Below are 27,927 nucleotides of genomic sequence, written 5' to 3'. Positions count from 1 at the left end.
GAGCCCCGAGTGGGGCCGTGACTCCCGGGGAGCTTCCTGACAAGCGCTCACAAAAATGCAATTATGGGAGAGCTAATAAATGTGTCAGTCCTGCAGGCAGGAGTTCCCTGGGAGCAGGGAGCCGTGCTGCCGTGGCCACGGGCACTCCCCGTGCATGGAATTAACTGGGAAATGCCCTCCCCAGCCCTGAGTTTGTGCATTATTGATCAACCTCTCGGGGCAGCCATGACTTATGGCTCTCCTGCCTCGCTCTTCCCTTGCATTGGTGGGATCCATGGCTGGCTGTGGCACGATGGAGGGGAGATGCCTCTTCCATGATGGAATGCCAAAGAACAGCTGGGTGTCCCACCTGCAGGGTGGGCTGGGGGCTGCAGACCCCTGCCTGCATCCCTGGTGGGCCTGGGACAGATGTGGGGACAGGGACAGGGGTGGCTTCCCAAGGAAACCCCCGTCCCCAAGGTTCTTGGCTTGGCTGTGCTCCCACACAGCCCCGGCAGCCGAGGGATCTTCATTCCCCAAAGGATTTTGTTAATTAGGAGAATTGTCAGCCATTGAGTGGGCTCCTCACCCACTCAGCCCTGTGCTTCAAAGCTCTGCCCACGCCCTGCCACAGCACTGAGGGGACACCATGGTGGCACCAGCACGGCGCTGAGGAGGGGACAGGGACCCTGTTCCCAGCCCCAGGGTGGGGCTGAGCTGGGAGAAGAGGCTGGAGCTGCTCCTGGAATTCCTTTCCCTCTTGAGGCTGGGGCTGAGGGGGTTGAGGACTTTGGTGTGGGTTTAGGGCCCTCCCGAGAGGGGAACACGCTGTCACCTCCCACCTCACGCCCAGGGTGGCTGTTCCTGCTCGGTGGCCTCGTGCCAACATCATCCCTGGCACGTCTGGGCAGGTTTGGTTCAGTCCTGGGGCTGCCCAGGGGGGCAGGGCTGGACATGATGGCCATACCCATGCCATACCTGGTCCATACCTGTGCCGTACCTGTGCCAGATCTGTGCCATAGCCACCCTAACTGTGCCATAGCCACCCTACCTGTGCCATAACCACCCCAGCCATGCCATAACCACCCTACCTGTGCCATAGCCACCCTACCCATGCCATAGCCACCCTACCCATGCCATAGCCACCCTAACCATGCCATAGCCACCCCAGCCATGCCATAGCCACCCTCCCTGTGCCATAGCCACCCTACCTGTGCCATAACCACCCTAACCATGCCATAGCTGCCCTACCTGTGCCACAGCCACCACACCCGTGCCATAGCCACCCTCCCTGTGCCATAGCCACCCTAACCATGCCATAGCCACCCCAGCCATGCCATAACCACCCTCCCTGTGCCATAGCCACCCTACCTGTGCCACAGCCACCACACCTGTGCCATAGCCACCCTACCCATGCCATAGCCACCCTACCTGTGCCACAACCACCACATCTGTGCCATAGCCACCCTAACCATGCCATAGCCACCCCAACCATGCCATAGCCACCCCAGCCATGCCATAGCCACCCTACCTGTGCCATAGCTGCCGTCCCCACCCCCTGAACAGCAGCACGTAGGCACAGGCGCGTTCCCACGGCGAGGAATTGATCCCCGCTGCTCCGTTTATGAGGTGCCGTAATCCCACGGAATCGTCTCCGTAATATCCCAAACGAAATCATTTATTCTTGCCAAAAATCCAATAAAGAGCTCAGGCCTCCTCCATAGGCAGATAAAGCCCAGATTAACGGGGCTGCCGAGATCAAAAAAAAGAGAAAAAAAGAAAGAAACAAGGAGGAAACTCTGGGAAAATGAGCGCGGGATGGAGAGGAGACTCCTGCCACCTTCTCCTTTCCCAAGGCTGCTGCAGCTCAGGGTTTTATTACAAAAAGCCACCTAAGTATTACAGACTAATCCCTAAATCCCAGCCTAGTAAAATATGGAATGGATTTTGTAAATTGTGCCCTTTACAAAGCTGATTGAACTTTTTTTCTTCCCTTTTCTTCTCCTTCCCCCTCCTCTCCCAGGGGATCTTTTTTCTTCTTGGGGACCATGATGGCTTTTGGGGTCCATGCCCTGGCTCCGCCTCAGCCACCTGGTCCCAGTTTGGGGCTGCTGGGTGGTGGGAGCAATGTGGCAGCGAGCCTGGATTGGGATGGAGATGGAGATGGAGATGGAGATGGAGATGGAGATGGAGATGGAGATGGAGATGGAGATGGAGATGGAGATGAGAATGGGATGGGAAAAGACGTGTGATAAGGGATGGGAAAGAAAAAGGGAAGGGAAAGGGTTGGGAATGGAGATAAGGAAGGGAAAAGGAAAAGGGATGGAGATTTGGAGGGTGCCAATGCCCCTGTGGCTGGACCTGCTCATCACCTGTGCTGTGACTTGCTGTTCCCCACTCCATCCCCTCTGATGCAGCTGCACTGAGGCAGGGTGAGGCTGGGAGCACCAAGCCCTGAGGAAAAGCCTCTCCTCCTCCCCTTGGTCTGATTTTAGGGCTTTCTGCCTTCCCTGGAATTCCCCGGGGTGATGTGGGGCTGGTGGTGGACACAGAGGTCCCCGTGGGGGTTGGTGTCCCCTGGGGCCATCAGGACAAGGGTACCACGTTCCTGGGCTGGAGCCAGGGCCCGGGGAAGCTGCTGGGGTGACACAGGGACCGTGCTGTCCTTGGCTCCTCCCGGAGCCTTGGCTGCCTCTGCAGGCAATAAATCCGGGTGTCAGCCGCGGGGGTCAGTCTGTCACCTCTGCGTGGCTGTGACTGAAGAGTGTCACCAGCCCACAGCGCCTGGCCCAGCGCCCTCAGGCTCCTCAGGGTGCTGCGATGGTCCCTGGGGCTGTGGGACCTGGACCTGGGGTTCCCTCTGGGATGAGCCCAGCATCACACACCCTGTTTGTGCACGGGACGGGGATAAATTTGGGCACTGCTTTCCTTCCTCCGACATTATTTCCTGTTGGGTTTTTGGTTTTTTCCCTAATATTAAAGCAAGATGTTGCTGGAAAAATGTTCTTCCTTCCCTGTTTTTCCATCAAATAATTTTGCAGAGAGGAACATCTGGCAGCAGCTCGCAAATGGGCTGCTCCCTCCTGTCGTGGTGGTAGTCCCCGTTCCCCGCAGCGGCCGGGGCAGCTGGCAAATGCCACCTGCCACCACGGTGCCCGTCATCCCGTGCCACCGGCTGACACAGGGGGCAGCAGGCACCGGGAGCCGTCAGCACCGCGTCCCTCGCAGCAAACGGGGAGCTGGGGAGAGGAGAAACATCTGCCACGTCTTTCCTTTGACTCCGTTCCACCCCGAGCTGCTGGTTGCTCTGGTTTGAGGGGAACGGAGAGCTGGGATCGGATCCCAGCTCTGAGCCGGGCTCAGCCCGCGGCAGCTGGAGCCAAGGCCGGATCCCTGTGTGGGCTGGGAGCCTGGGCAGGGTTGGGGAGCGTTTGGGGGGTGATTGTGCATTGAAGCCCCCCCAGCCGAGCCTGGGCTGAGCTCTCAGAGCTCCTTGAGGAGGGACAGCCTCAGTTTTCCCCCAAACCAAACGGCACAGCCGGGAGCCATCCATCCCTTCCTCCCCCGCCACAACCCATCCCGGCGATGCAGCACCGGAATCGCTGCTCGGAGCCCGTGCTGGAGGATGTTAGGTGGTAACCATGGCAACGGCCAGGTTTCTCTTTCCTTGCCCTTGCCAATCACCTTGAGATGCCACCACGTCCCGGCCACCAAGCGGGCACCTCGTGTCCCCCCCACGCAGAGTCCCCGAGCTGTCCCGGTGTATGTGGCAGTGCTGGGGATCCCCACCGCGGCCCAAGGACCGGATCCAGGCATCCAGCAGCACCCAGGGGTCCCCTCGTTGTGGGGCTGGAAGGAGGAGGGTCCCCCAGCCCGTCCCGCCGCCGTGTCCCCGCGCTGGCAGTGTCCCCTCCCGGCAGCCCCGGCGGAGGGAGCCCGGCCAGGGGCTCCAAGCAACATCTGCAAGTGCTTATCCCAGCAGCCGGCCTGGCCCTTCCCGAAATAGCTCTCCGGGATGGCTGCCCATGCCAGCACTGATGTAATTTGCTTTTATTTCCCTCCCGTCTGCTCCTTCCCCGCCGAGGCGCGGTTCCTGTCAGGCACGCTCCGCGCCGGGGGCTCTGCTGCCGCCAGCCCCGCACAGCCGGGGCACTCCCGCTGGTGCTCCCGGAGACACGGAGGGGCTGCGGGGGTCCCGGTGCTCCGGTGGATGTGATGCTGTGGGATACTCCTATTTCCCTCACCAGAGCCGGGACGAGCCTCATTTCTTCAGTGTGAGGTGAAATTAGGGAAATCCCGGTGTCAGTGGGGGTTGGTGCAGGTGGGGTTGGGGGACAGCAGACCCCAAGGAGAATCCTGATGTCCCCACAGCTCCAGGAGCCCTGCAGAGGGGTGGTGCCCTGGTTCTCGTCCCTGGGACTGCAGGGTGTCCCTGGGATGGGCACCCCGGCCGTGGGCAGCACCCCAGGGCTGGAGATGCCTTTGCCCCGCAGCTCCCGGCCCCTCTCCGTGCGCGGGGGGTTTAACTTGGCCACTTCCATGCAAGCAGAGACAGCCGGGCGCTGCTCCAGCGCAGAGCCGGCCAGCTGGCGGCTTCTCCTCGCCTGGCTCCGGCACTCCCTGGCTCGGGCCCCGGCACAGACCTCGGGAGCAGCGTGTCCGTGCAGCTCCCGCCAGCTCAGCTCCATCCATCCCATCCCGTCCATCCCTCCCCGCCACCACCGCGAGATCCCAGCCTGGGCTCCGGCCTCTGCCTTCCTCCAGAGTCACGGGGGAACGGGAACCCCGGCAAAAACCCACGGAGAAAACACCGTGCCCTCGGTGCCCTCGGGGGACGGGCGGTGTCCTTGTCCCCTCGGCTCGCACGGCCTGTGCCCGCTGCCACCGCGCCGCTCTGAGGCCGCGTCCCCCGCCCTCCCCCCCTCAGGAGCACATGGAACCACGTCCTCCAATAATTGCTTCATTACGGGCTAATTACTGCAATTAGCTGAGCAGAGCTCGTGCAAGGCGAGGCACGTCCCTGGCACGGACAGACCTGTGGGCGCTCCCACCTGGACCAGGGGGTCCCAGCGTGGCACCCTCAGGGAGCTCAGCCCCTCGGGGGCTCTGGCAGGAGCCCAGGGCTGGCTGTGTGGGTCAGTGGCCACCCAGGGCTGCCTTGGGCACCCCCAGCATGGGCAGTTTGCCGCGGGGTGGGCACGTGCTGATGGCCTGTGGCAATCCACGGTGCTGGTCCCTGCCTGCAGGTGAGGTTGGTGACATCCAGCACCAAGGATTGCTGTTCCCTCGTGGCCTGTGGTGGCTTTTCCCATCTGCCTGGCTGCTGGCACTGGTGCAGGAGCCCATGGTGGCTTTGCCAAGCAGGAGCAAGGCCAGGCTCACCTTTAATCCCTCCCCAGAGATGGGGAGCAGAGGCAGCTCCAGCTCTGGGCACCCCAGAGGTCCTGGGGTGGTTCTTGCACCGCTCAGCACTGCCACCACCCAGAGCCTCTGCAGGAGAGGGGGTCCAGAGGGCACAGAGCCGATTGTCCCCATCTGTCCCCCAAAACGGAGAAGCTGTGACAAGCAGGATGCACAGAGCCTCATCCTCCACCGTGACCCTGGTGTTGTCACTGCTCTGGTGCCACTGTGAGACCTGGCAGTGCCAGGACAGCCGTGTCCCGTGCCAGCAGTTGTGCTCAGCTCTGCTGTCATTGTCACGGCTGCGCTTATGAATAAATGAAGTGCGAGCAAAGCGTCTGCCTAATGGCACGGTGACAAATGTGTACCAAAACCGGAGGGAAAAGGGAACAATTTGAGGAATTCAATTATTTAACAGAAGCTTGTTACTGCCATTGCACTGGGGACCCTCCTGCAGCAAGGCCCTGGCTCTGGCGGGGGGTGGCAGGGAGTGCCCTGGGGTGCTGGGGGGGTGTGGGAGGCCACAGCTCCCTGGGCTTGGGGACACACAGGATGGGGGTCTGCACGGGCGGGTGGCAGTGGGAGGGATTCACTGGCACCTCGGGAGATGCAGATGGACTCGTACTCTCCTGGGCTCAGCCTGTTCCTGAGGCCGGGCATGGCCCAGGGTCTCATCCTGCTGGGTCAGGGCCTCGTGGGTCCAGCCCTGGTGATGCCACACTCTAATGTCACATGAGACAGGGACTCACAGAGAGGGACTGGCACTTAAAATGGATTTAATTCAGTCCCACCGTCCCCAGTGCCCAGGGATGTGTGTCCCCACGGCCTGGCCACGGTCACGTGAGTGTGGCACGGGGGACAAGGGGCACCAGCTGCCTGTCCCTGCTGCCTCCAGCTGGGGTCTCAAAGGGTCCGTTCCTCCCTTTTGAGGTCACGGAGACCTCGAGCTCCATCCTGCACAGCAGCCAGCGCTCCCTCCCCGCGGCTGTGGGGCTGTGCCACGTCCTTGTGCCAAGAGCGAGGCCAGCACGGATCAGTGCCCACGTCCCTCCCCAGGCAGCCGGCGGTGACGGATCCTGGCAGGGGACAGGAGCGTGTGGATGTGGGCAGGCTCTGGCCGCGGGCTCAGGGGCAGCTCCCGGTGCCCGCCCCGCCGCTGCCTGGGGACAGCTCGCTCCGAGCTCCATATGCTGGAGGAGATGAGCTTTATCCACCCCCAGCCTCCTCTGGCTGCAGCCCAGGCTCCTGCTGGAGCAGGGATCAGCAGGGATCCAGGGCTCTGGCACAGCATCCCTCCATCTCTCCTTTCCCTCCCTGCAGCTCCGCAGGGCGGGAGCACACCTGGCTGAGCCCCGTGGGACACCGGCGTCCTCTGCCTGATCACTCAGCCACAAAATCCCCAGGAGCGTGGCCCGTGCCGAGCACCATCCACCACCAAACCCACCCGGGGCCGTGCACCCACACCCGGCCACCCCACGGTGACAGCCACCGCCCTTCCCGGCCCCCAGGGGACACCAGGGGAGCGTCTGGGGGCCTTCTGCCAAAGGAGCTCCCGGCGCCGCTGCCCCAGCGCTGCCAGCAGCCGGGATGCTCTCTGGAACTCCCAGTCCTGCCGGGATGCTCTCTGGAACTCTCAGCCCTGTCGGGATGCTCTCTGGAGCTCTTAGCCCTGCCGGGATGCTCTCTGGAACTCTCAGCCCTGCCGGGATGCTCTCTGGAACTCTCAGCCCTGCCGGGATGCTCTCTGGAGCTCTCAGTCCTGCTGGCAGCTGGGATGCTCTCTGGAGCTCTCAGCCCTGCCGGGATGCTCTCTGGAACTCTCAGCCCTGCCGGGATGCTCTCTGGAACTCTCAGCCCTGCCGGGATGCTCTCTGGAGCTCTCGGCCCTGCCGGGATGCTCTCTGGAGCTCTCAGCCCTGCCGGCAGCCAGAAGGAAGCTGCTATTTGCCAAGGAGGCAGAGCTGGCAGGGCCGCTGGGCTGCAGCCGCTGCCAAGCCGGGGAGCTGTGCCGGGAACAAGCCCCGGCTGGTCCGCGGCATTGGGTGCCCACCCTGCCGAGCAGGAGGGCGAGGAGCAGCATTGGTGCGGGGATGTGCGTGCCTGGGCCAGCACACCGAGTGCTCCATGGATTGGGGGCCGGCTCGGAGCCCCTCTGTCCCAGCCCTCCCTCCTCGGCGTCCCCGCGGAGCCCCAGCCAGCGGGAGGCTCTTTGGAGAGGAGAAAAATCGCGGCATCAATCCCAGCGGGACCGGGGGCGGTGATTTAGGGGAACGGTCACCGCCGGAGCTGATGATGAGCTGCGAATCGAGGGGAAAGAAATCAGGCTGTGACACAAAGTGGCATCTGCTTGCACGGAGCCACCCGCCCCGGGGAGGGGATAAATCCCGGCCGGCACGTTCCTGCTCTCCGGGGAGATGGATTTGGAAGGGAGGCAGAGGTTTAGGCGTGAGTTATTGGCTGAGGAGCACTTGTGCCAGCTGGCAGGGGACCTCAAGGGTGATGGCATTCCAGTCTGGGACATCAGGGATGATGGCATTCCAGTCTGGGACATCAGGGATGACAGGATTCCATCACAGGACCCAGGGCTGCTGTTCTCCAGGGGGTGGACCCCCAGAGGTTCCAGGTGTCCTGTGTGAGATCTTTGCACCACACCGTCCCTCCTCTCCCTCCCAGCTCTTCCAGCTTCTTTAACTCTCACTTCCAAACAGGCCAAGATGAGGGAGGAGGAGAAAAATGAGAGTCCAGAGCCAGGGGTTTTGGTCCTGCACATCCCTTCCCTGCGTGCCAGATGGGCAGAAGGAAATGATCCATAATTCTTTATCTGGAAATGGGGCAGAGTCACCTTCTCCCGGTGATTCCAGCTCCAGGGTAGGGGGCTGGAGAAGGGGGGTGCCCCCACTCCCAGGCCCCCCACATGCAGTGCTCTGCCTCAGCAATGGGATCACAACCAGGGCCCTCCTCCATCCCCCCTCTCCCACGCCACCTCCCCAGCCCGACAAGCCATTCACAGGGAGATGATGTACGACTTGCTTGCTCATCTAAGTTTTCCTTCAAATGAGTTTTTTCTTCGGAGCAGCCTCACAGATCGATCCCCTGTCACCCACGCTCTGCTCCTGCCGTGGGTAACGGCAGGGAAATGGATCCCTGGGTCCTCGGGAGTGGTGGGGGCTCCTCCCTGTGTGTGTCCAGAGCCTCTCGGTGCACGTGTGCCGGGGCTTGTGGCACACGTGGCTGCACTTCAGCGTTTGGTGGTGTGCACCCCGGCTCGGGCTGTATATCTGGGTGTGCAGAGCTTTATGACAACTGAAATGGAAAAGACAATTGGATGTCAAAACCTATCCCAGGAACCCATTTATACCCACTGACTTTTATGGGATTCCCACTGATGGATTCAAGCGCCATAAAACTTCCCCCAGCAGCTCCCAGCCCTCGCTTCTGTAGGGATGGCATCGACTCCTCTGCCTGTGCCCGGCATTCCTGGGGCTGCAGCTGCTCCCCAGCTCCTTGTGGGAGAAATTCCAGATCAGGGGTGCAGCCACCTTGCCATCCATCCCTCTGCTGGAGCACCAGGCAGGAAGGGGATGGAGGCCTTGGCTGAATCCTGCACATTTCCCTTGGGAAAATCCCTCCTAAGCCTCAGTTGTCCATTCCCGGTCGCTTTTCCTCCTCGTAGAGGTGAACTTCACACTCTGCTGACAAGTGACAGCCCTCAGTGCCACCAAGGCAGGAGCTGGGATGCTCCACAGTGTCCCCAGAGGGACAATCTGTCACCCTGCACCCTGCTCCACGGGCAGCTGGTGAATCCAGGAAGCCAAAATTCCACGTGTGGACACAATTCATCACCCCCAAAGCCCAGCGAGGCTCTGGAATCCTCCAGAGAATGGGACAGGGGGCTCTGCTCACCCAAATCCTAATCAGAATCTCCCAACCCCCCATTTTTTCCCCTTATTCCCCCAAATCCTGAGCAGACTGCAGAAATGGAGCACTTCTGGATAGAAAGCAATGGAATATTTCCAGTTGGAAGGGGCCTACATGGATCACCTCCCCCAAACTGGCCAGAGCAGAGGATGTCCAGGGAACCTGTGCCAAGCAAGGCTTTCCCTGAGCTCCCAAAAATAAAATATTTCCATGTCAGAAAGCTCTAAAAAAAGGAAATGGGAACCATAATGGAAAAGATGAGGAGTAAGGAGAAGAAATTGGAATTGTTAAACAGAGGAAAAGCAGTGAAAGGAAGGTTCTGATGGGGGAAGGAGCGGGAGGGATGGGGGGGTGTCCCCAGGGAGGGCACGGCAGGGGGCTGGAGCAGGTCACCAGTGCCACCAGGAGCCATCGGCGGGTGCAGAGCTCGGCACGGCCCGCGGGGCTCCGCAGGGAGGTGACGGGGAGCCCTTCCCCGGCACCCCCGGAGCCCTTGGCACGGGTGGGAGCGGCTCAGCCGCCCTCCGGCGCTCTCCTTGCCACGGCTGAGCGCGCTGACCTTTCCCGGCGCTGCCCGGCTCTCCTGCCGGCTGCTGGGAGCGCCGGGAGCCGGGGGGAGGCGGCAGCCCCGGCCCCTTCCCCCTCCCCAGCCCCTCCTCGCATGGAACCTGCGGGAGAGCTCGGACACAATCAGGACACGGCGATGGCAGTGCAGGGACAGGCCGTGGGCGGCTGGCAGTGTCCCCAGTGCCAGCCTGTGACAGCACGGGGTGATGTGGCAGGTGAGGGTGACAGGCAGTGCTCCCAGCCCATGGAGGGGAGGGGACACGGCCGGGACTGCCAGGATTGGGGCTGGGAAGGTTTGGGGCACGTTCCTGCCACAGTTCCGGGAGGGTCAGGCAGTGCTCGGTGTGGGTGCAGCTATTGCCCTGCCATGGCACTGCCATTGTCACACTGCTGCCTTTTGGGCACGGTTGTGGCACCACTGTGCCACCATTGTGTCACTGTTGCATTGCCATGACATTGTGGTTGTGTCACCATTGTGTCACCATTGTGTCACCATTGTGTCTCTGTTGCATTGCCATGACATTGTGGCTGTGTCACCATTGTGTCACCATTGTGTCACTGTTGCATTGCCATGACACTGTGGTTGTGCTGCCATTGTGTCACCATTGTGTCACTGTTGCATTGCCATGACACTGTGGTTGTGCTGCCATTGTGTCACCATTGTGTCACCATTGTGTCACTGTTGCAGTGCCATGACACTGTGATTGTGTAGCCATTTTGCCACTGTTGTGTCACCATTGCAGTGCCACTGTGTCCCCATTGCACTGCTGCGTTGCCACTGTTGTGTCACCTTTGGAGTCCCATTTTTGTCACTGTTGTGTCACCTTTGGAGTCCCATTTTTGTCACTGTTGAGTCACCATTGCACTGCCATTGTGTCACCATTGTGTCACCCTTGTGTCACCCTTGTGTCACCACTGCTGTCCCATTTTGTGACTGTTGCATTGTTGTGTCACTGTTGTGTCACTGTTACACTGCCATTGTGTCACCACGGCTTTACTGTGACATTGTTCTTGTGTCACCACTGCACTGCCATTGTGTCACCATCCTGTCACTGTTGCATCGCCATGACATTGAGGTTGTGTCACCATTTCATTGCCATTGTTTCACTGTTGTGTCACTGTTGCGTTGCCATTGTGTCACCGCTGTGCCACCATTGTAGTGCCATTGTGTCACTGTTACACTGCCATTGTGTCACCATGGCATTACCGTGACATTGTTGTTGTGTCACCACTGCACTGCCATTGTGTCACCATTCTGTCACCATTGCATCACCATGACATTGAGGTTGTGTCACCATTTCATTGCCTTTGTGTCACCATCCTGTCACTGCTGTGTCACCACTGCACTGCCATTGTGTCACCATGCTGTCACCATTGCATCGCCATGACATTGAGGTTGTGTCACCATTTCGTTGCCCTTGTGTCACTGTTGTGTCACCGTTGTGTCACCACTGCACTGCTGCACCATCCCTGGACCCCATCACCACAGGACCCTCCCCACCCCTCTCCTGTCCCTCTCCCACCCCTCTCCCTTCCCACATCCCGCCCTGCCCAGAGCCCCCTGCTTTGTCCCGGTGTCCCCACCCCGAGGTCACCTCCTGCTGGCTTCTCCCGCTCCCTGCGGGGCTGCTCCAGCCCGGTGCCGAGCTCGGGGAGGCGGGGGCAGCCCGGAGCAGGGCCGGGCTCCCGGTACAGCGTGTCCCGGCGTCCCGGGAAGGGCAGGCACGCACCAACCCTGCTCCCGCCCCTTCCCACCCCTCGGATAAAAGCTCTGCTCCCGGAATAAAGGATTTCGGAACCCGCTGTGCCTGTGTGGAGAGAAACTCATTTGTTTAATAGGCAGCAGTTTGGCTTTGTCATGTTCATTTAGTTTTTAATGACGCACAGTTGTGCCAATATTGATTTTAGCTTATAGGGACTCAAAAAATTTACTATCTGGAATTATCTGAAATGTAGCTGTTTCATCCAGAGGGCAGCGAGATGGATCTTTCCCAGCCTCCCTCCCAGCGAGGCGGTGGCACCAACCAGTTGGGAAGGGCTCTGTGTCATCCCTGTCCCCATCTCACCCATGGTATAGCCGGGCTGGATGGCATCCCGGGAAACTGAGGCACCAGCGTGGTTCCTCCAAGTCCTGCCTGCGAGGTTGTGCTGGGATTTGCTCCAGCTGTCGGGCCTTTCCCCCTGGATCCCACAGGGATGTTTGTTGTGGAAAGGAATGTGCTGGGAGAGCAGGGCCAGGGCTCGGAGCTGCCCCTTCACCCCCCACCGAAACCTCGTCCTTCGCCGATGCTTAATGAGCCAACAGCTCTCCGGGGGGACCAGAGACAGCAAATCCCTCCCAGGGCCCCTTGGAAGCAGAATTCCTCGGTGGGAGCCAGCCAGAATCCATTTCCTGAGTGTCTCCACACTCCCTGGGGTACCACAGGGCGATGTTGGGGGTCTGGGGACCCCCGGAACACCCAGAGCCCCGGGGGGAGCAGAGCCGAGCTGAGCTGGACCAGCAAAGGCAGCAGGATGGGTGGGCTGGGCGTGGGGAGGGGCTGGGCAGGGACCCTCCCCTCCCCTCCTGCCCGGGTGCCCCCACAGCCCCATCCCAACCCAATTATGGGATAATTCACTTTGAGGTTTGGCTGCTGCTGACGGGATTGATTGAGGAGCTGGTAATTACATCTCCCTAAAAGGCCCCTGGGGCTTTGTGGGAACACAAGTGGGGAAGGGAATGGCTGATTTTTATGGGGGGACAGGCCTGGGGAGCCCACCAGAGCCATGTGTCCCCCTCACAGTGTCCTCACGTGTGCCCACCCCGCTGCCAGGCTGGGATCTCTCACTGCAGCCTGAGCTCGGTGCCATCCATTATGCAGGGCTGTAAATATATTATTTACAATTTCCCCGATTTTCACTCATTATTTATCACCTGCAGGCAGGGCTGCAGCCCCCAGGCAGGATCCTGTCCCGCTGTCAGGGACAGGGCAGCAGAGGAGGGAGTTGGGGAGCTGCAGGCTGGAGGCCCAGGTACACCCTGAGCACACCTGAGGACCCTCAGCTGCAGCTGGGTTTAAAAAAAAAAAAAAAAAAAAAAAAAAATCTCTTCCTGAGCACACCTGGAGGAGGTTCAGCTGCAGCTGTGTTTAATCTCCTTCCTGAGCACACCTGGAGGAGCTTCAGCTGCAGCTGGGCTAAATCTCCTTCCTGAACACACCTGGAGGAGGTTCAGGTGCTCTGGGTTGAATCTCTCCCTGAGCACACCTGGAGGAGGTTCAGGTGCTCTGGGTTAAATCTCCTTCCTGAGCACACCTGGAGGAGGTTCAGGTGCTCTGGGTTAAATCTGTCCCTGGGCACACCTGGAGGAGTTTCAGGTGCTCTGGGTTAAACCTCCTGCACTCAGTGCAGAGCAGAGTGGGGCTGTGGGCTCAGTGCAGCTGCCCTGGGGTGCCCACCCTGTGCCAGCCAAGGGGAGGAGCTGGCCCTTTCCAGGAGGGATGAGCCACGAGTGCTGCCCGCTGGGGACTGGTAAGGTGGGTTTGGCCTCTGTTGCCTTTGTAGGGTTCTGCTGGCAGGAACCCCAAATTATGGGGTGTGAAAAGAGCCCAGGGCTGCTGTGGGCACCCACGGATGTGTGGGTGCTTCAGGTGGTGATGGCAAGGCCAGGGGTGATGGGAGAGTGAGAGCACACGTGACATCTCCTAAAACCTGATCTGGCATCCCCCCCAAAGTCTTTTTGGGTCTGGATTTTCCAAACAAACCCCCACTTCTCTGAGCTTTGGGTGTGGGAATCAGGGATGGGGTCACTACAGACGCTCGGGCTGAGGGGAGTGGGACTGGGGGGGCTCTGGCACCCCCAGCCCGGCCCTGGCTGCTGTGGGGGGAGGTCAGCAGTGAGTGCCTCAGACCCCTCAGCTTCTGGAAGCCTGTGATGAAGTGAGAGTCTTGGATGCAGCCCCCGGCAAACCTGGCTGGTCCCCAGCTGCTGTTCCCGAGGAACGCTCCGAAGGTGGCCTTTAAATGTTAAGAAATCATGTTAAAATGAGCCAGAGCCTTAGTTTAAATTTTTAATCTCCTGATTTAAAAACTCAGCCCTGAGGTCTGGGCTGGTGCTGGGGGCTGGTGCTGCTCAGTGGGTGTCTCTGTGCTGGTGGTCCTGGGCTGTGGGGTCAGCTCTGCAGTGAGGGCTGCCCCTTTGCCCTCCTGCTGCTGAGAGGAGCCAGCTTTTCCCATGTCTCATCCTGGGGCTTCTCTCGACCCTTTCCAGCCTGTAGGAAAAGGAAAACTCAGCTTTGGAGGAGCAGTCTGTGTGTCTGGGGCTGGGGGGTTCCTGGATCTGTGGTTCCAGTATCAGAAATGTTCCTTCCCCCCAATACCTGCAGCCTCAAAGGTGCTCTGGAGGAGGAAACTCTGATGTGAGTTGAGGCAGGGAGGGTCTGGAGCACCAGGAATGGTATTGGCCCCAGCCCCTGTCACATGGGGATCCAGGTGGGAACCCCCCCATCCTGCTCGGTATGGGGGGAGAGACCCCCTCCCCTCCGTGAGGAGCAGCTCTAGCCACACTGCCCTGAGCTTCTGGGGAGCTGCAGGGAGGAGGATGGAACTCTGAATGGAGCAAAGCTCCTGTCCTGCCCCCCTGCTCCTGTCCTGCCCTCCTCCCTGCTGCTGGGATTGGTGCTCTGCACCTGGGGAGTGAGGGGCTGTCCTGGGGTGCTCAGAGGGGCTCGGAGCAGAAGGAACCTCAGTGCTGTCCTGGGGTGCTCAGTTAGAGGGGCTCGGAGCAGAGGGACCTCAGTGCTGTGCTGGGGTGCTCAGTTAGAGGGGTTCAGAGCAGAAGGAACCTCAGTACAGTGCTGGGGTGCTCTGTTAGAGGGGTTCAGAGCAGAAGGAACCTCAGTGCTGTGCTGGGGTGCTCAGTTAGAGGGGCTCAGAGCAGAAGGAACCTCAGTGCTGTGCTGGGGTGCTCAGTTAGAGGGGCTCAGAGCAGAAGGAACCTCAGTGCCAGCAGCAGGGTGGGTTTGGGAGCCCTGGTGGTGCCAAACCCTCATGTCTGAAGGGAAACCAGGGCTGGTTGGGCTCTGTGGGGGTCCCATGATCCCCACACTCCCCTGGAGGGATGGGACTCTTAACCCCCCCCCCGTTCCAGTGGTTTGTGGAATACTTGGGCCCATCTGATGGGTGCAGAGGGGTGGCAGCCATGGCCAGGTCACCCTGACCCTTCGTGGCTCCTTCTGAAGCTCTCCAAGGGCAGAGCCAGCTCCTGCTCAGCCGTGGGAGTCCTGCCCCCAGTGCTGGAGATGCTGCTCTGCTCTCTGCCAGCTCAGAGCCCCCTCAGCACCGAGCACGGCCTTGGAGGGAGATCTTAATTGGGCTGAGATGCCCCAAGCAGCTGATGCTGGGAGACAGCCCCGGGGCTGGGATGAGGAGCAGCCCTGGCAGGAAGGAGAGGGCGTGCTCCTGGTGCTGCTCCTGTCCTCGGTGTTCGTGTAACTCATTAAAGATTTAAGATGTTTCTGTTCTGAGCCAGTTTGGAGGCTCCTTGCACAGCACCCGAGGGCAGAGTGGAGCCCTGTTTGATGCCCTTCAAGGAGAGGCAGATTCAGCCCTGCCAAAAATGGGGCGTTTGCCTGCGTGTGGCCTTCCAGGGCTGGGGAGGGCCCTCGGGGCCCAGGGAGTGATGAGGTGGCTGTGACTCACCCCAAGCTGCAGCTCTGGGGAGAAGGGACCTGTGCTAAGCCCAGGTTTGAAGAGAGCAGTTAAATGATTGCAGAGGCTGCTCTGGCCTGCAGCGCTACCCTGGGTTGACTCTTCCAGCAGAGCTGATGCTTTTGGAGAAAAAAAGCCCCTTTCAATCTTGATTACAAAACCAAGAAGGTGTTAGGGAGCGTTGCTGCAGCTGGAGTTATCCTCCCTGTTAGAAACGTGCAGGTTATTGTTGGTCTGGATGGTTCTGGCTTCCCTCCTGCCGGTGGGAGCTCGTTACCCTGCTGCCCGTGAGGCTGCCCAGCCTCCCGGATCCAATTTCTCTTCCCTGCGCCCGTGCTGACAGCCTGTGGTTCCATCCATCTCCTCCGCCCTTTGATAGCCGAGAAGGACTGAGCTCCTGGAGTCTCTCACTCGCAGGCAGCGCTTCCGACCTCTCCTTGCACTTCCCCGCCCTTCCCCAGCGCGGGGAGCGCTCCGCTCCAGGAGCGGGGATGCTGCTGGGAGTCGGCGCCTCCTCTGAGAAAGACGAGGGATGCTGAGGACAGCTGAAGCTCTTGGCTGTTGTCCTGCAGCCTCTGGATAGTGCTGATGGTCCCCAAAGCTCCTGACAACCCAGCAAAGACTTTTTACATTTCAAACAAAGCCTTGATCTTTTTTTGGAACTTGCCTTGGTTTCAGACAAGAGTTTTTAATTCAAGCCCAGCGCCGTATTTTGGGTTTGACTTTGATGCGCCCTCTCCGAGCAGGAGGCAAAATAACAGCGTTCACATCCGCAAATAGCCCCGGGGCGGGCTCCTGCTGCCCGCGGCCGGAGCTCCGCGGGGCCGGCCCGCCTTGCCCGGGGCTCCTGCCGCGGCTCGGGGATGCGCAGCAACCGGTGCGGGCTGGAGACCCCCGTGCAGGGGTCAGCGATGAGAGAGAGGAGCTCAAAAACCCCTTTTAGAGAAGTCTTGGAGAGGCAGGAGCCGTGCGATGTGGCTCACGGTGGTCTGTAGGGATGTGCTGTCACCATTCCTGGTGTAATTTCCAGTGGTGCTGCCCCAAATTGTAGGCTAAGCTGGGATTCTCGGTAATGCTCCTGGAGGGGGGGCCCCAAAACTCATGGGAGATGGAGAAACGCCCTGTGGGGGGCAGGGGTGACCCAGCAGCACGGGGAGGACACCCAGGCATCACCTGGAATGTCCTCAGGGACACGGGTGGGTGGCAACGTGGGGCCACCGCTGCCCTCTCTGATCCCTGGGCTGTGCCAGCAGCTCCAGGCTCTTCCACACGCTCCTGGAGACAGGTGTGGTGTTACCTGCTGGAACTTGCTCCTGCTTGGAGGGGTTCGGGCAGAGGAGAGCTGGCACAGAGCGGGGCAGGGCAGGGAGGGGAGGATGTGCTCTGGTGGGAGCTCTGATGTGAGATCCAGACTCAATCAGGCTGGGTGACCGTGGGGAACCAGGTACCTGTGCAAGTGGGTAATAAACCACTCACAGCTCAGCAAGATTAATGGTAATAACCATAAATCAGCGCCGGCACCAGGGTCAGACCCAGATTTATGGCCCTGGAGACAGGAATTCCTGTTCTTCATGGAACAAAGCCCCGATCCTGCAGGGGCCTGGGAGCGTGCTGAGTGTTATTGTGGCTGCAGCGTGTGTGGAGGAGCCTGGGGAACGGGTCTGAACCCGCGATGGGGGCTGAGCCCACCCCTGGCAGGGCAGCCTCTCCCTTTGCTCCTTCCAGCATCGGGAAACACCTCCCTGAGGGGTGAGCCAGGATTGCTGCCTCCCACAGCACATTGATCCCGTCATCTCGGCTGAGAATGCCAGCCACGGAGCTGATTAATGCCGGGGTGGGCAAGAGCTGGGTTATTGTTCAGTCTCTCTTCAAGAGGTCGATGGGAAATTTGGCAGTAGCTCTCCAAATACGCAACGTGCTCACAGGCGTTGTCCCCCCCAAGGGCTGAGCAGGATTTCCACGTGAGGGTTACATTGCAGTGGAAATGCACACCGGGGACATCACACGCAGTTCTGTCAGTGCCTGTGGGAGAGTGTTCCCTCCGTCCCTGCCCTGGCGTGACCCGGCACTGCCGGGGCTGGCTCCAGGCTAATCTGCTCATGCTTTCGTTTCACCCTGATCCTTGCGGGTCCCTTGGCTCAGAGGTGCCGCGTGTGCTCAGGAGGCTGATCCAGAATTCCGATGGGTATTTCCTCCTGTGCAGATGGTGCAGGTCCTTGGGTGTTAATGCTCGGTAGCAGCCGTGACTGAGCTGCTTTCCCCCACCTAATGCAAGGCACTGTGCTAGCAGAAAGCACAGACATCTTTGAAGGATGGGTGATCCTGTTGGGAGCTCTGGGCTTGAGGAATTGCGGGATCAGGCCTGATGAGGTGGTGTGTTGTCAGGGAGGTGCCGCTGGGTCATTTCTGGGGTTAAAGGTTTTGTTGGTTTTTTTGGGGTTTGTTTTTTAAAACCTTTGCTTTGGTAACCCTGTGTCACTGAGTTCTGCCTTAGAGCTACCTGAGGGATGTGCTGTGTCCCCTTCTCAGGGGTCGAGTGCTGATGCTCTGAGCTCTGTCGAAGGGACTGGGGCAGCGACGGGTGGGTTGGGGTGGGAGCTGCAGGCAGGAGCCGCTGTTTCCACAGCGGGGGCATCGGTAATGGGGGGAGACCCGCCCGCTCGGCACGAACCGGGGGCGGCCGGTGGGGACGCGCCCGCTCCCTCCGCGGCCGCTGGGTAGCGCTCGGGGCCGCGCCGTCTCCCCGCCTCCCCGGCTCGGGCTGCCCCCGGCTCTGCCGAGCCCCGCCGCCGCCGCTCACTCCGCCGCCGCACAGCGCAGGAGGAGCAGCAGCGGCCGGAGCGCCGAGAGGGATCGGCGCGGCGCCGCCAGCCCGCCCGCCGCGCACGGCCGGCGGCTCCGAGCGGGACCCCGCGCCGCCGCCCGCCGCTGCCGCACTTTCCCCCGTTCCCCGCTGGGGACGAATCCTCTCTCTGTCGCCCGGAGCCGCCTAGGAGAGGATGTCCCTCGGCAAGAGCTGAGCGCCGGGGAGGGGCCTCCCCCCGCCCCCAAACTTTTCGCTCGGCCCCGGAGCGGCGGGGACCCGGCCCCCATGGAGCCCGGGCGGGCAGGAGGGGCCGGGGGCGCGGCGCCCTGCGCTTCCCGTCCTCTTCCCTGACGCGGGGCGCAGCGCTCGGGGAGGGGCTCGGCTGCCGGCTCCGCTCCGGATTTGGTGGTCCCGGCTCCGCACGTCCCTGGGGAAGCCGCCGATGGTGGGGAGCTGCCTGCGGACCGCCCCCAGCCCCACGAGGAGCCCTTCACCCCGGCGCTTCGCCTCCCCCTGAGCAGCGCTGCTGCGGGGATCCCTGCGCAGGAGCCGCCCGGATTATAAAGTCGGGGAAGTTCTCCCCCCGCACCCCCCCAGCTTGTCTCGGCAGAGCCATGGCCCGGCTCCGGAGCTGGGGGCTGCTCTGCTTCGCCGTGCTCGCCCTGCCCGGCCCCCCGGGAGCCGGCGCCCAAGGTAAGGGGATGCGGGGGTCGGCGAGAGAAGGGGGTACCCCGCGCTGCACCCCGCAACCGAGCCTATTGCCAGCCCGGGCTGGGAGATCGGTGTGCCAGCTGGGGGATGGGAGCGAGGCGGCTCAGGAGCTCCTACCGGGGGAAGAGCGGCATCCGTGATATTCGCAAAGCCTCCCCGGAGCCAGGACTCGGGGCCCGCCGGTGCCGGGTGCAGCGCGGTGTCCGTGGTGGTTGAGAGGGACGAGCAGCATGGCTCTGCTCTGCCTTCCCCTTCCCCATAACTGCCCTCAGGCTGGGGATGGGGGGAACGTGTTGCTCTGAGCATGAGGTAGAGTCTGCGCTGGACCGCCTTCGGGAGAGTGAGCAACCCCGAGGGGTGAGCGTTGCTCATTACCCCCCACCCCGCTCCACGGGTACCCCCGTTGTAGCACAGACCCCGGGGTGCGAGTCTGGGGGATTCCCAGGAAGCAGCTCCTACCCTGATGTTGGTCCTGTCGACTTCCAGCCGCTGGTACGAACTGGCAGGGGGCTGGGGGCGTCTGCACCCCCGAGCCCCTGTGGGTGCCTGGGGCTCCCTCTGCACCCCAACAATCCCTGGGGGCTGCAGGGCAGGGTGAGCCCCTCTCTGCTGCTCACCCTTTGGGATCGGGCGCAGCACAGGCTGCTTTTAGCTGCTCCGCTAGCCCACAGGGATATAAAAATAGTTTGTGCCCCTTCGGGGTGCAGCTGAGGTTCAGTGGAGCCGGGGGGACCCTGTGGTGCCCTTCGCTGGGGGCCCGGAGAGGAGGCTCCCGGCTGGCAGGGCTGCAGCGTGGCTGCCTCTGTCCCTGCGCTTGGGCTGAGCAGATCCAGACGGGAAATGGGGGGGCCCAGCTGAGCGCAGAGCCGGGGGTCCTCACCCACGACATTTCTTGCCCTTGTTTGTGGCAGCAAGTGGAGCCAGAAGTCCCCGAGCGCTCCCGTGCTCCCGCTCCCCCTGAGCCTCCCCCAGCTCTGCTATAATTTCTCAGTAATTAAGTTCAGAACATAACATCTAAAGCGGCAGTATATTATCCGGGCAGGCCCTGTGTGGGGAGCTCTGAAGGTCTCTTTGATTGATTCACTCCCTTGCCGAGTTTCTCTTCTCCTGGCTGGCGTCTCCGGCTGCCGGGTCCCCTGCGATCCGTTTGTTCCCTGCCCGCGGGACGGGCTCCTGGGGCGACCCAGCCTCCTCCCATTTATCCCTGGTGCTGTGGGGTGGGAGATGAGGGGCTGCCTCTGCCCCAGAGCTCCGGAGGGGTGGGGAAGGGGCTTCTCTCCGCTCTCCTGGCGCAGGAGCCGAGCTTTGCGGCTCTGGCTCTCTGCGGCGCGTGTCACGTCCTCGCGGGCGCTGTGACATTGCTCGGTGCCCGGCCCCGGCGTGGCAGCGGCCACCAGCGAGCTGGATGTGCTGGAGGGATCATTCCCAAAGCCTGGCACGTGCCCGCCTCCCCTGCCGCGGGTGGCACTGGGGACACGCCAGCAGGGTCACCTCCCGGCTGCCGTGCCCGTGGGCTGTCGGCGCTCTCCGCTGGCGCGGACAGGGAGCGGGGTGATGGAGCTGGGAACGGCCCGGCACAGGGCTCCTCCAGGCTCTGGTTTGTCCCACTGCGGTGGGGCAGGCAGGGCTGGCAGTGAGGGGCAGCAGAGCTTTGTGCCAGGGCTATTGATTCTGGCAGCCGAGGAAAATGGGATCAATCGCGGAGGGAAGGAGGAGGCGACGGCGTGAGACCTCCCCGGCCAGGGCGCAGGGGCTGCCAGGGCACGGGGTGAGGCACTTCCATGCCTGTGCTTGGTGAAAAAAGGCCCCTTGCTGCCCGTGAGAGACAGGATGGAAGTTTAATTACAGCCCGTCTGTGCTGTGTAATTATTAATTACCCGTGGCAAAAAATAACTTATTGATTAGGGGCCTCGCGCTAATTACCCGGAGCCCAATGCGGAGCTGGGGGAAGGCTCAGCCGGCAGCGCTGCCCGGGCGGGAGCTGTCGCAGTGCGACCTGTGCCGGGCCTGGGGGCTGTGCCAGGGCTGGGGGCACGGGCAGCCCACCAGCAAAGGCCCCTTGGACTGATGAACAAGGCAATAAAGAGATCCCCAAGAGCTGGGGGGAGGCTGGGGGTCCCCAGCCCCCTTCCGCTCACTCTTTGTGAGATGCAGTTTCCCCACACCCAGTGCTGGGGGCACAGCCCGGGACCCCCCGTGCTGGCACAGCACCTCTAATGGGATTGAGGAGGCTGTGTCCAGTCCCAGGAGGGATTTGGGCAGCTTAAGGTTCCAGACGGGATTTGGGGCAGGGGCCTGCCATGGGCAGCTTCCACCAAAGAGGCTTATTAGAGGTGGCAGCAGGGGAGTTCCAGCATCTTCTGTGCCTGTGCGTGGAGCCTGGGCACGTCTGCACACACGGTGCCCAGTGGGGCTGGGCAGGAGGGGGGCAAGGATGAGCCCCTGCCCTTCCTGGGGATGTGATCTGGTGTTCACACCAGGACTTTGGTGATGGGAGTTGCTGGTTCCTCTCTGCCGGTGGCATCAGGGCAGGAGGGGATGGCCCTGGCTCTTCTGTCCCTTCCAGCACTGCCACATTCTCTGGTGGCCTCGTGAAAGGAGAGTGGCTTTTAGGGGAGAGGAAGGGAAGATTAAATTTTGATGCTGCTTGGGAAGCCATTAGTGCCTGGGCACAACGATGATGAAATTTTGATGACCTGATCACCGTGAGGGAGGGGGATACAGTCAGGTCCCAGGCAGGCTGTGTCACTGTGCCTGTCACGGCGCTGCTCCCCAAAGGTTTAGGGGTGCCAGCTGAGGAGGAGAACAGACAGGATGAGAGCTGGGATGGAAATGGGAGCTCGTACCCACCTCCAGCTGCAGCGCTGGTGGGCAGGGAGAGCTGGCGGCGGCTGAGCAGCTCCTGCCCCGGTGCCATCCGGGGACCAGGGTGAGTGACAACGTCAAGTGCTGCTCGTCCCTTGGTGACGGGGACTGGGCTGCGGTGGCATTTCCGCTCGGCGGGAGCGCAGGCAGGAGCTCGAGGAGAGCAGCAAGGAGGGAGCAGGCGGATGCCTGGCTGCTTGAGAACCTGGGAAAGCGCCGATAATTAAACCGCGAGCAGGGAGGCTGGCGGGTGCTGCCACGAGGGGTGACCCTGCCTCTGCCACTCCACGAGCCGTGTCCTTGTCCCCAGCCTGTGACTGTGGCTGGTTCCTTCCTGGGGAAGAGCTCCAGCCACGCTCACATCACTGTAGGCCCTACACAAACTGGTTTGGGGTGTGCTGATTGCAGCAGCAGCACAGGCAGTGCCTGGGGTGAAATGGCCCCGTGGGGCAGCGCCATGTGGGAGCAGAACCCGCTGGCTGGGTGGGTGGGTGGTGGAGGGTGCCCTCCCCTCTGAGCCCTCGTTAATGCCCCAAGCTCGTTAACGAGTGGCTGGCGTGTGGCTGGGTGAGAAACGGCCGGGGAGAAATATGCTGCTGTCAGTGGTGATGTGATTGTGCTAACGAAGGGCGAGCTGAGCCCCCGCCGTGCCCGCGGTCGTGCCAGGGCTGGTGGCTCCACCGGTGCCTCCTGGCACTAGGCCTTGGACTTCCAAAGCAGCCGAGGGCATCCAGCAGCCCTGGGGAGCCGGGGTGGCTCAGGGTGGGGGGCACTGGGGTGTCCTGGGAGCTTCTCTGCCAGTGCAGTGGAGGATGGCACGGAGCTGCTGGAAAGGCCGTGGTGCCAACATCACTCAGGTGTGGTAGTGATGCCAGGGACCACCCTCATCCCCACGGCTGCTGCTCTGAGCTGGGCTTCCCCCCATCCATGGGGGTGGATCCAGCCTCAGGATGTGCTCCTATCACTCTGCCCGGCCAGCAGGCAGGAATGTGCTGGCAGCAGCTCCCTGCTGTGCTGGCCATGCTTGGCATCCCTCCCGCCCCCCTGGGCATCCCTCCAGCCCCCCTGGGCATCCCTCACACCCCGGGCATGCTGGTGATGCCACTAGCGTGGGCACTGCCCTCAGCCCCCTCCGTGGGTGTGTTTGGGGACCAGCTCTTGGGGGTGCATTGCCCAGATTTGGGGGTGTGCCCTGCACCCCTCTCCCAGCGCTGCCCCACCTTGCAGCCCCTCTCCCCAGCCCGACTCCCAGCACCTGCCTGTGCCCCGGGCAGGCAGTGGCCCCCTTGGTGGCCCCTGCCCCACCCTCCCCTCGCCCCCAGCCCCGGGGGTGCAGGAATGCCTGCCTGGAAAGCCATGCCGGGCTCGGGTTGCCTGGGAACTGGGAAACCTGATCCCTGGGAACGGGGGCCGAGGGCAGGGGACATTCCCGGGCTGCAGCTGGTCCCCGGCCCCCTTTGTCTCTCTGCTCTGATGGGGCCCCCAGGAATGGAGACTTGGGGTGGGGGCTCTCGGCTCGAGCAGGGCCATCCCTGGGGACGCTGGGGATGCTCCGGGGTGTCACCTTCCCATGTGGGTCAGTGTCACCACCACAGGCTGGGCAAGGGGACCAAGGCTGGCTTGGACAGGGCTTGGAGGAACCTCGAGGTGTCCCTGCCCATGGCAGGGGTGGGACGAGAAGAGCTTCAAGCCCCTTCCAAGCCAGTCCATCCCATGACCCTCTGAAGGCCCCAGGATCAGCTGCTGCTGCGTGCCAGCAGCTGGGCATCCCGGCTGGCCACAGGGATGGCACGGTGGCCATTCCAGGAATGCTGGGGTCCCCTGTGCTGCAGCCACTCCCCTCCCTGCCAGCCCTCATGGTCCCCACCACCCACCCTGACATTCCAGGAGCTTCCCTCCAGCCTGGGTGGTGCAGGGAAACTGAGGCACAGGGCAGTGGTGGTGGGGACAGTGGGAAGGGGACAATGGGGCTGGCTGGTGTCCTGCTGCCTTGTGGCACTGGTACAGCAGGAAGGGGACACAGGCACACGTGAGCTGCTCCTTTAGCTCCCATCCCTCTCTCCCTGTCCATGAGGAAGCCCCGGGTGCAGGGAAGCCTTGATGACTTTGACCATTAGCAGAAGAAGCCGCTGAGCTAATTTTAGCCCTGGTAGCTAATTGCTTTCTGCACTGCTGGGTGAGCCCACAACCTGCGAGTCCTCAGCTCTAACCTTGAGCCCTCCCAGCTCCGTGCCCGGCGGCAGCGAGGTCCTGCCAGGGCAGGGAGAGGGATGGGGATTCTTCTCTGGGAGTGCTGGGCCCTGGAGGGGTTTCTCTGGGGCATTGGGGTCTACAAAGCTGGGAGGTGTTGGGTGCCTGGCAGGGTCCTGCTGCCTGTAGCTTTGAACAGTGTCCCTTGTGCCTTGTGTGACACAGGGACGTGTAGTGTGGGAGGACTCTGGCTGTCAGGGGTGGTCCTGAGGTGGGGACCCCCAGGGTGGGACTCAGGGATGAGTTCTTCCCGGGATGGCCTGGGGCACCTGTCCCTCTGTCCCCATCCTGCAAGGCCACCCCCAGCACGTCCCGGCTCTTGGACTGGAACCTGGGGCACGGGCTGGGCAGTGCTGGGGGTTTGTGGGGACATTTGTGCTCCTTCCAGGAGCCCGTGTCCCCCTGCAGGGAGGAACTGAGCACTGGGTGACCCCACAGGTCTCTGCAGGGTGGGATGCTCCGTGTTTCCCCCCCCCCCCCCTTCCTCCTTGCCTGGGCTTATCAGGGGTCAGGCTCAGAGCTCGGAGGGAGGTGATGGGTCCTGCTTGGATCTGGCAGTGCGTGAAAGGCAGGCTGGGGATGGAGCAGGATGGGGGCACAAGGCTGGCTCCAGGCCCAGCGTGGGGCTGGGATGGATGGATGGATGAGGGATGGATGGATGGATGGATGGATGGATGGATGGATGGATGGATGGATGGATGGATGAGGGATGGATGGATGGATGGATGGATGGATGGATGGATGGATGGATGAGGGATGGATGGATGGATGGATGGATGGATGGATGGATGGATGGATGGATGGAGGGGGCTGGGACCAGCGGACACAATAGCTCTGGTTTCAGCACCCCGCCTCCTGCATGCCTGAAAAACAGCTGATGGCCGTGCCGGGGGATGAAATGGGATTAGCTGCTGCTTCCACAGGGAGCGCGTCCTGCCGAGCCGGACAATGCTCCCGCCGTGCCCCGCCACAGCCCTGCCCCGGGCTCGGCGCTGTCCCCTGCCCTGGCTGTCCCCGGGGGGACCCTCCCGTGCTCTGGGTGCTGCACAGGCTCCCGTGGGTGCTGGAGACTCCGGGATGGCGTGGGGGCTTCTCGGAGCCGCTTCCAGCACGGAGCAGCTCCCAGGGGAGCAGTTGGGGTGGCAGGAGCTCGGGGCTGTCCCACCCCAGCGCGCGCCCGGAGCCCCGCAGTGAAAGGGAGACGCGAACCGCGTGGCACGAAGGGGTTTGGCAGGGTGGGCACCTCTGCCCTGGCCCCCCCGGTGGGTGCCGGGGACCCGCGGGTGTCCCGGGGCGGGAGCCACGCGCGGCCGCAGCTGCGGCGCTGCCGGGGCGTGCGGTGCCGTGCTCGCTGGAGCGAACTGATGTTTATTTTGATAATGAGCTCTCAATGCATTCGCAAACTAATAAAATCAACTCATTAGGGTGGGATGTTTCACTCCGAGCTCTGCCGCCGTCGGGAGAACCCTCCCCGCGGGCTGAGCACCTGGAAGCGCTCGGCACCCGGCCCCGGCGGGGAGGGAGAGGATGGGTGCCTTCCTCGCCTCCTTGTCTCCGTTTTCCTGGCGGGCAGGGGGGCTGTGCGGGGCGGTGGAAGCGAGAGGCGTGCGGGGAGCAGGGCACGGAGCTGCCGGAGCCCTTCCCCGGGGCGCCGGGGGAGTCTCGCTCGCTTGGCTTCTCCCCATAAGCTTCACGTCAGGCTGGAATCGCTGGCTCTGCCTGGAAAAGCCCCTCTGGCTGGGAGAGCCACAAGTGTGTGAAGAAATGCGATGACCAGAGTTTGCTGCGCTGCCCTGGAAATTCAGGGCTGTCCGGGGGGAGAATGCCAGGCTGCCTGTCCTTCCCCCACCCCGCCAACAACAGGGCTGGCTGGGAAGGAAAAGCTTTGGAAAAAAAATGCTTTTCCAAGGAAAACTCATGCTCGCCGTCATGCTGCAGCTATTTCTGTTTCAAGTGAGCAATGCAACGACTAATTAATACTTAGGAAAAAGGATGTCTGGGCAACTCCCCAGTAAATGGGCGAGTGCCCGGGGCCCGCTGGCTCGGGGCCGTGCAGCGGGGAGGGGGACTCCGGCCACCAGAGCCTTCATCCCGCCTGGCACGGGCAGGGGGGAGCTGGCAGAGCCTTTTCCATCCCGCGGGGCTGGCGACTCCATTGCGTCAGTGCCTTGGAAGGGCTGAGCGGGGCTTTTCTTGTGGTTTCTCTCCTCTGTTTTTCTTCCCGCGCCGTTTCTTGGGTTGGGCCTCGCTGGGATTCTCGGGGCCAGTCTGGGAAGTGGCTGTTGTCTGTCTGTCTGTCGGTCTGCTGAGCATCCTGAGGGGCCGGGGGAGGGTGGGACACGGGTGTCCCTGGCAGGAGGGACATCTCAGGTGCTGCTGTGGCTCCGACAGGGCAGGCCTGTTGTGGCTTTGCTGTCCCAGCCCTCACGACCGCTGTGACCCTGGAGTTTCCACAGCGCAGGGCTGCGGTGTCTGTCCTTCCAGGAATTCCTCGAGGATGCACTCAGCGTGTTCCGTGGGGCCAAACCCGGCCCCGGCCTTGTGTGTCACTCCCTGGGGTGGGTGACACTGGGGACAGGATCCAGGCTCTTGGGACCTCCGCCTCGCTTGGCAGCTGGGTGCGGAGCTGTTCCTGCCAAATCCGTGTGGGGAAGCTCCGGGCTCGGCTGGAAGGGCTGGGAAGGGCTGAAGTGCAGGACGGGGGATGCACTCTGACCCCTCTCCTGCCCTGGCAGAGTCCGGCTGCTGCCTGCTGGGGCGGTCTGGAGGTGATGTCCGTCCATCCTTCTCTTCCTCCGTGTTTTGGAGCCTCTCCCGGGAGAATCAGCCGCAGGATCCGGCCCCTCTAATAGCGTTGAGTCACTCTCCGGGTGTCCGTGACTCACAGCAGTGACCCAGATACGGTGGAGCTGCGTAATCGCGGGCTTCGGAGCATTCCTGCCGTCGGAAGGAGTTTGCTGGGGAAGGAGTTTTGTCCGGAGCCTCGTTCAACATCCCCAGCTGGGGACGGGGCTGTGTCCTGCGCGGGGACAGGCTCAGCAGGACAATGCCTGTCCATGCCACCCGCAGCAGGGCAGCCCTGGGGGTGTCCCCTGGGCTGGGGGGGGGGCTCCTGTCCCTTGTTCCCTCTGGGCTGGGTGAACTCCTGTCCCTTGTCCCCTCTGGGCTGGGTGAACTCCTGTCCCTTGTCCCCTCTGGGCTGGGGGTGAGCTCCTGTCCCTTGTCCCCTCTGGGCTGGAGGTGAGCTCCTGTCCCTTGTCCCTCGTGGGCTGGGTGAGCTCCTGTCCCTTGTCCCCTCTGGGCTGGAGGTGAGCTCCTGTCCCTTGTCCCTCCTGGGCTGAGGGGGCTCCTGTCCCTTGTCCCTCCTGGGCTGGGGGTGAGCTCCTGTCCCTTGTCCCTCCTGGGCTGAGGGGGCTCCTGTCCCTTGTCCCTTCCAGCTCCTGGCAGCTCCACGTGTTTGGCTTTGGAGCTCCGTGCCCTGGGGGCAGGATTGGGATCGCACTCCGGGTCCGCGGGGGCTGCCCGGTGCCTCGGAGCACAAAGCTCTTCTTGTGGCCCCCCGGGCTCGGGGCTGGGCACGCACAAGGCAGCCGTGTGTGTGTGTGTGTGTGTGTGTGTGTGTGTGTGTGTGAGACTGTTTGGGGTTTCCCGGGAGGGAAATGTTGGTTTTTCCAGCGGCAGGGACGGGCAGCACACAGCCCCGCTCTGTTCCCAGCCGTGGGGCTGAATAAATCCCTGTTTCC

At 62.2% G+C, this 27,927-nt stretch overlaps 1 protein-coding gene across 1 annotated transcript in view; it reads left to right on the top strand.

Annotated features, from left to right (window-relative positions):
- The first annotated feature begins 18,481 nt into the window (after nt 1-18,481).
- Nucleotides 18,482-27,927, top strand: part of SDK2 (sidekick cell adhesion molecule 2) — a 48,475-nt gene continuing 39,029 nt past the window's right edge. Inside the window, exon 1 of the mRNA XM_059864226.1 lies at nt 18,482-19,051. Coding sequence (XP_059720209.1) covers nt 18,973-19,051 — 79 coding nt within the window. The 5' untranslated portion in view covers nt 18,482-18,972. The remainder of the gene's footprint in view (nt 19,052-27,927) is intronic.

The sequence above is a fragment of the Haemorhous mexicanus genome, chromosome 20 (assembly GCF_027477595.1).
Source record: "Haemorhous mexicanus isolate bHaeMex1 chromosome 20, bHaeMex1.pri, whole genome shotgun sequence".
NCBI lineage: Eukaryota > Metazoa > Chordata > Aves > Passeriformes > Fringillidae > Haemorhous > Haemorhous mexicanus.
Note: the sequence above shows the minus strand (reverse complement) of the source record. Positions and strands in the feature narration are given on the sequence as shown.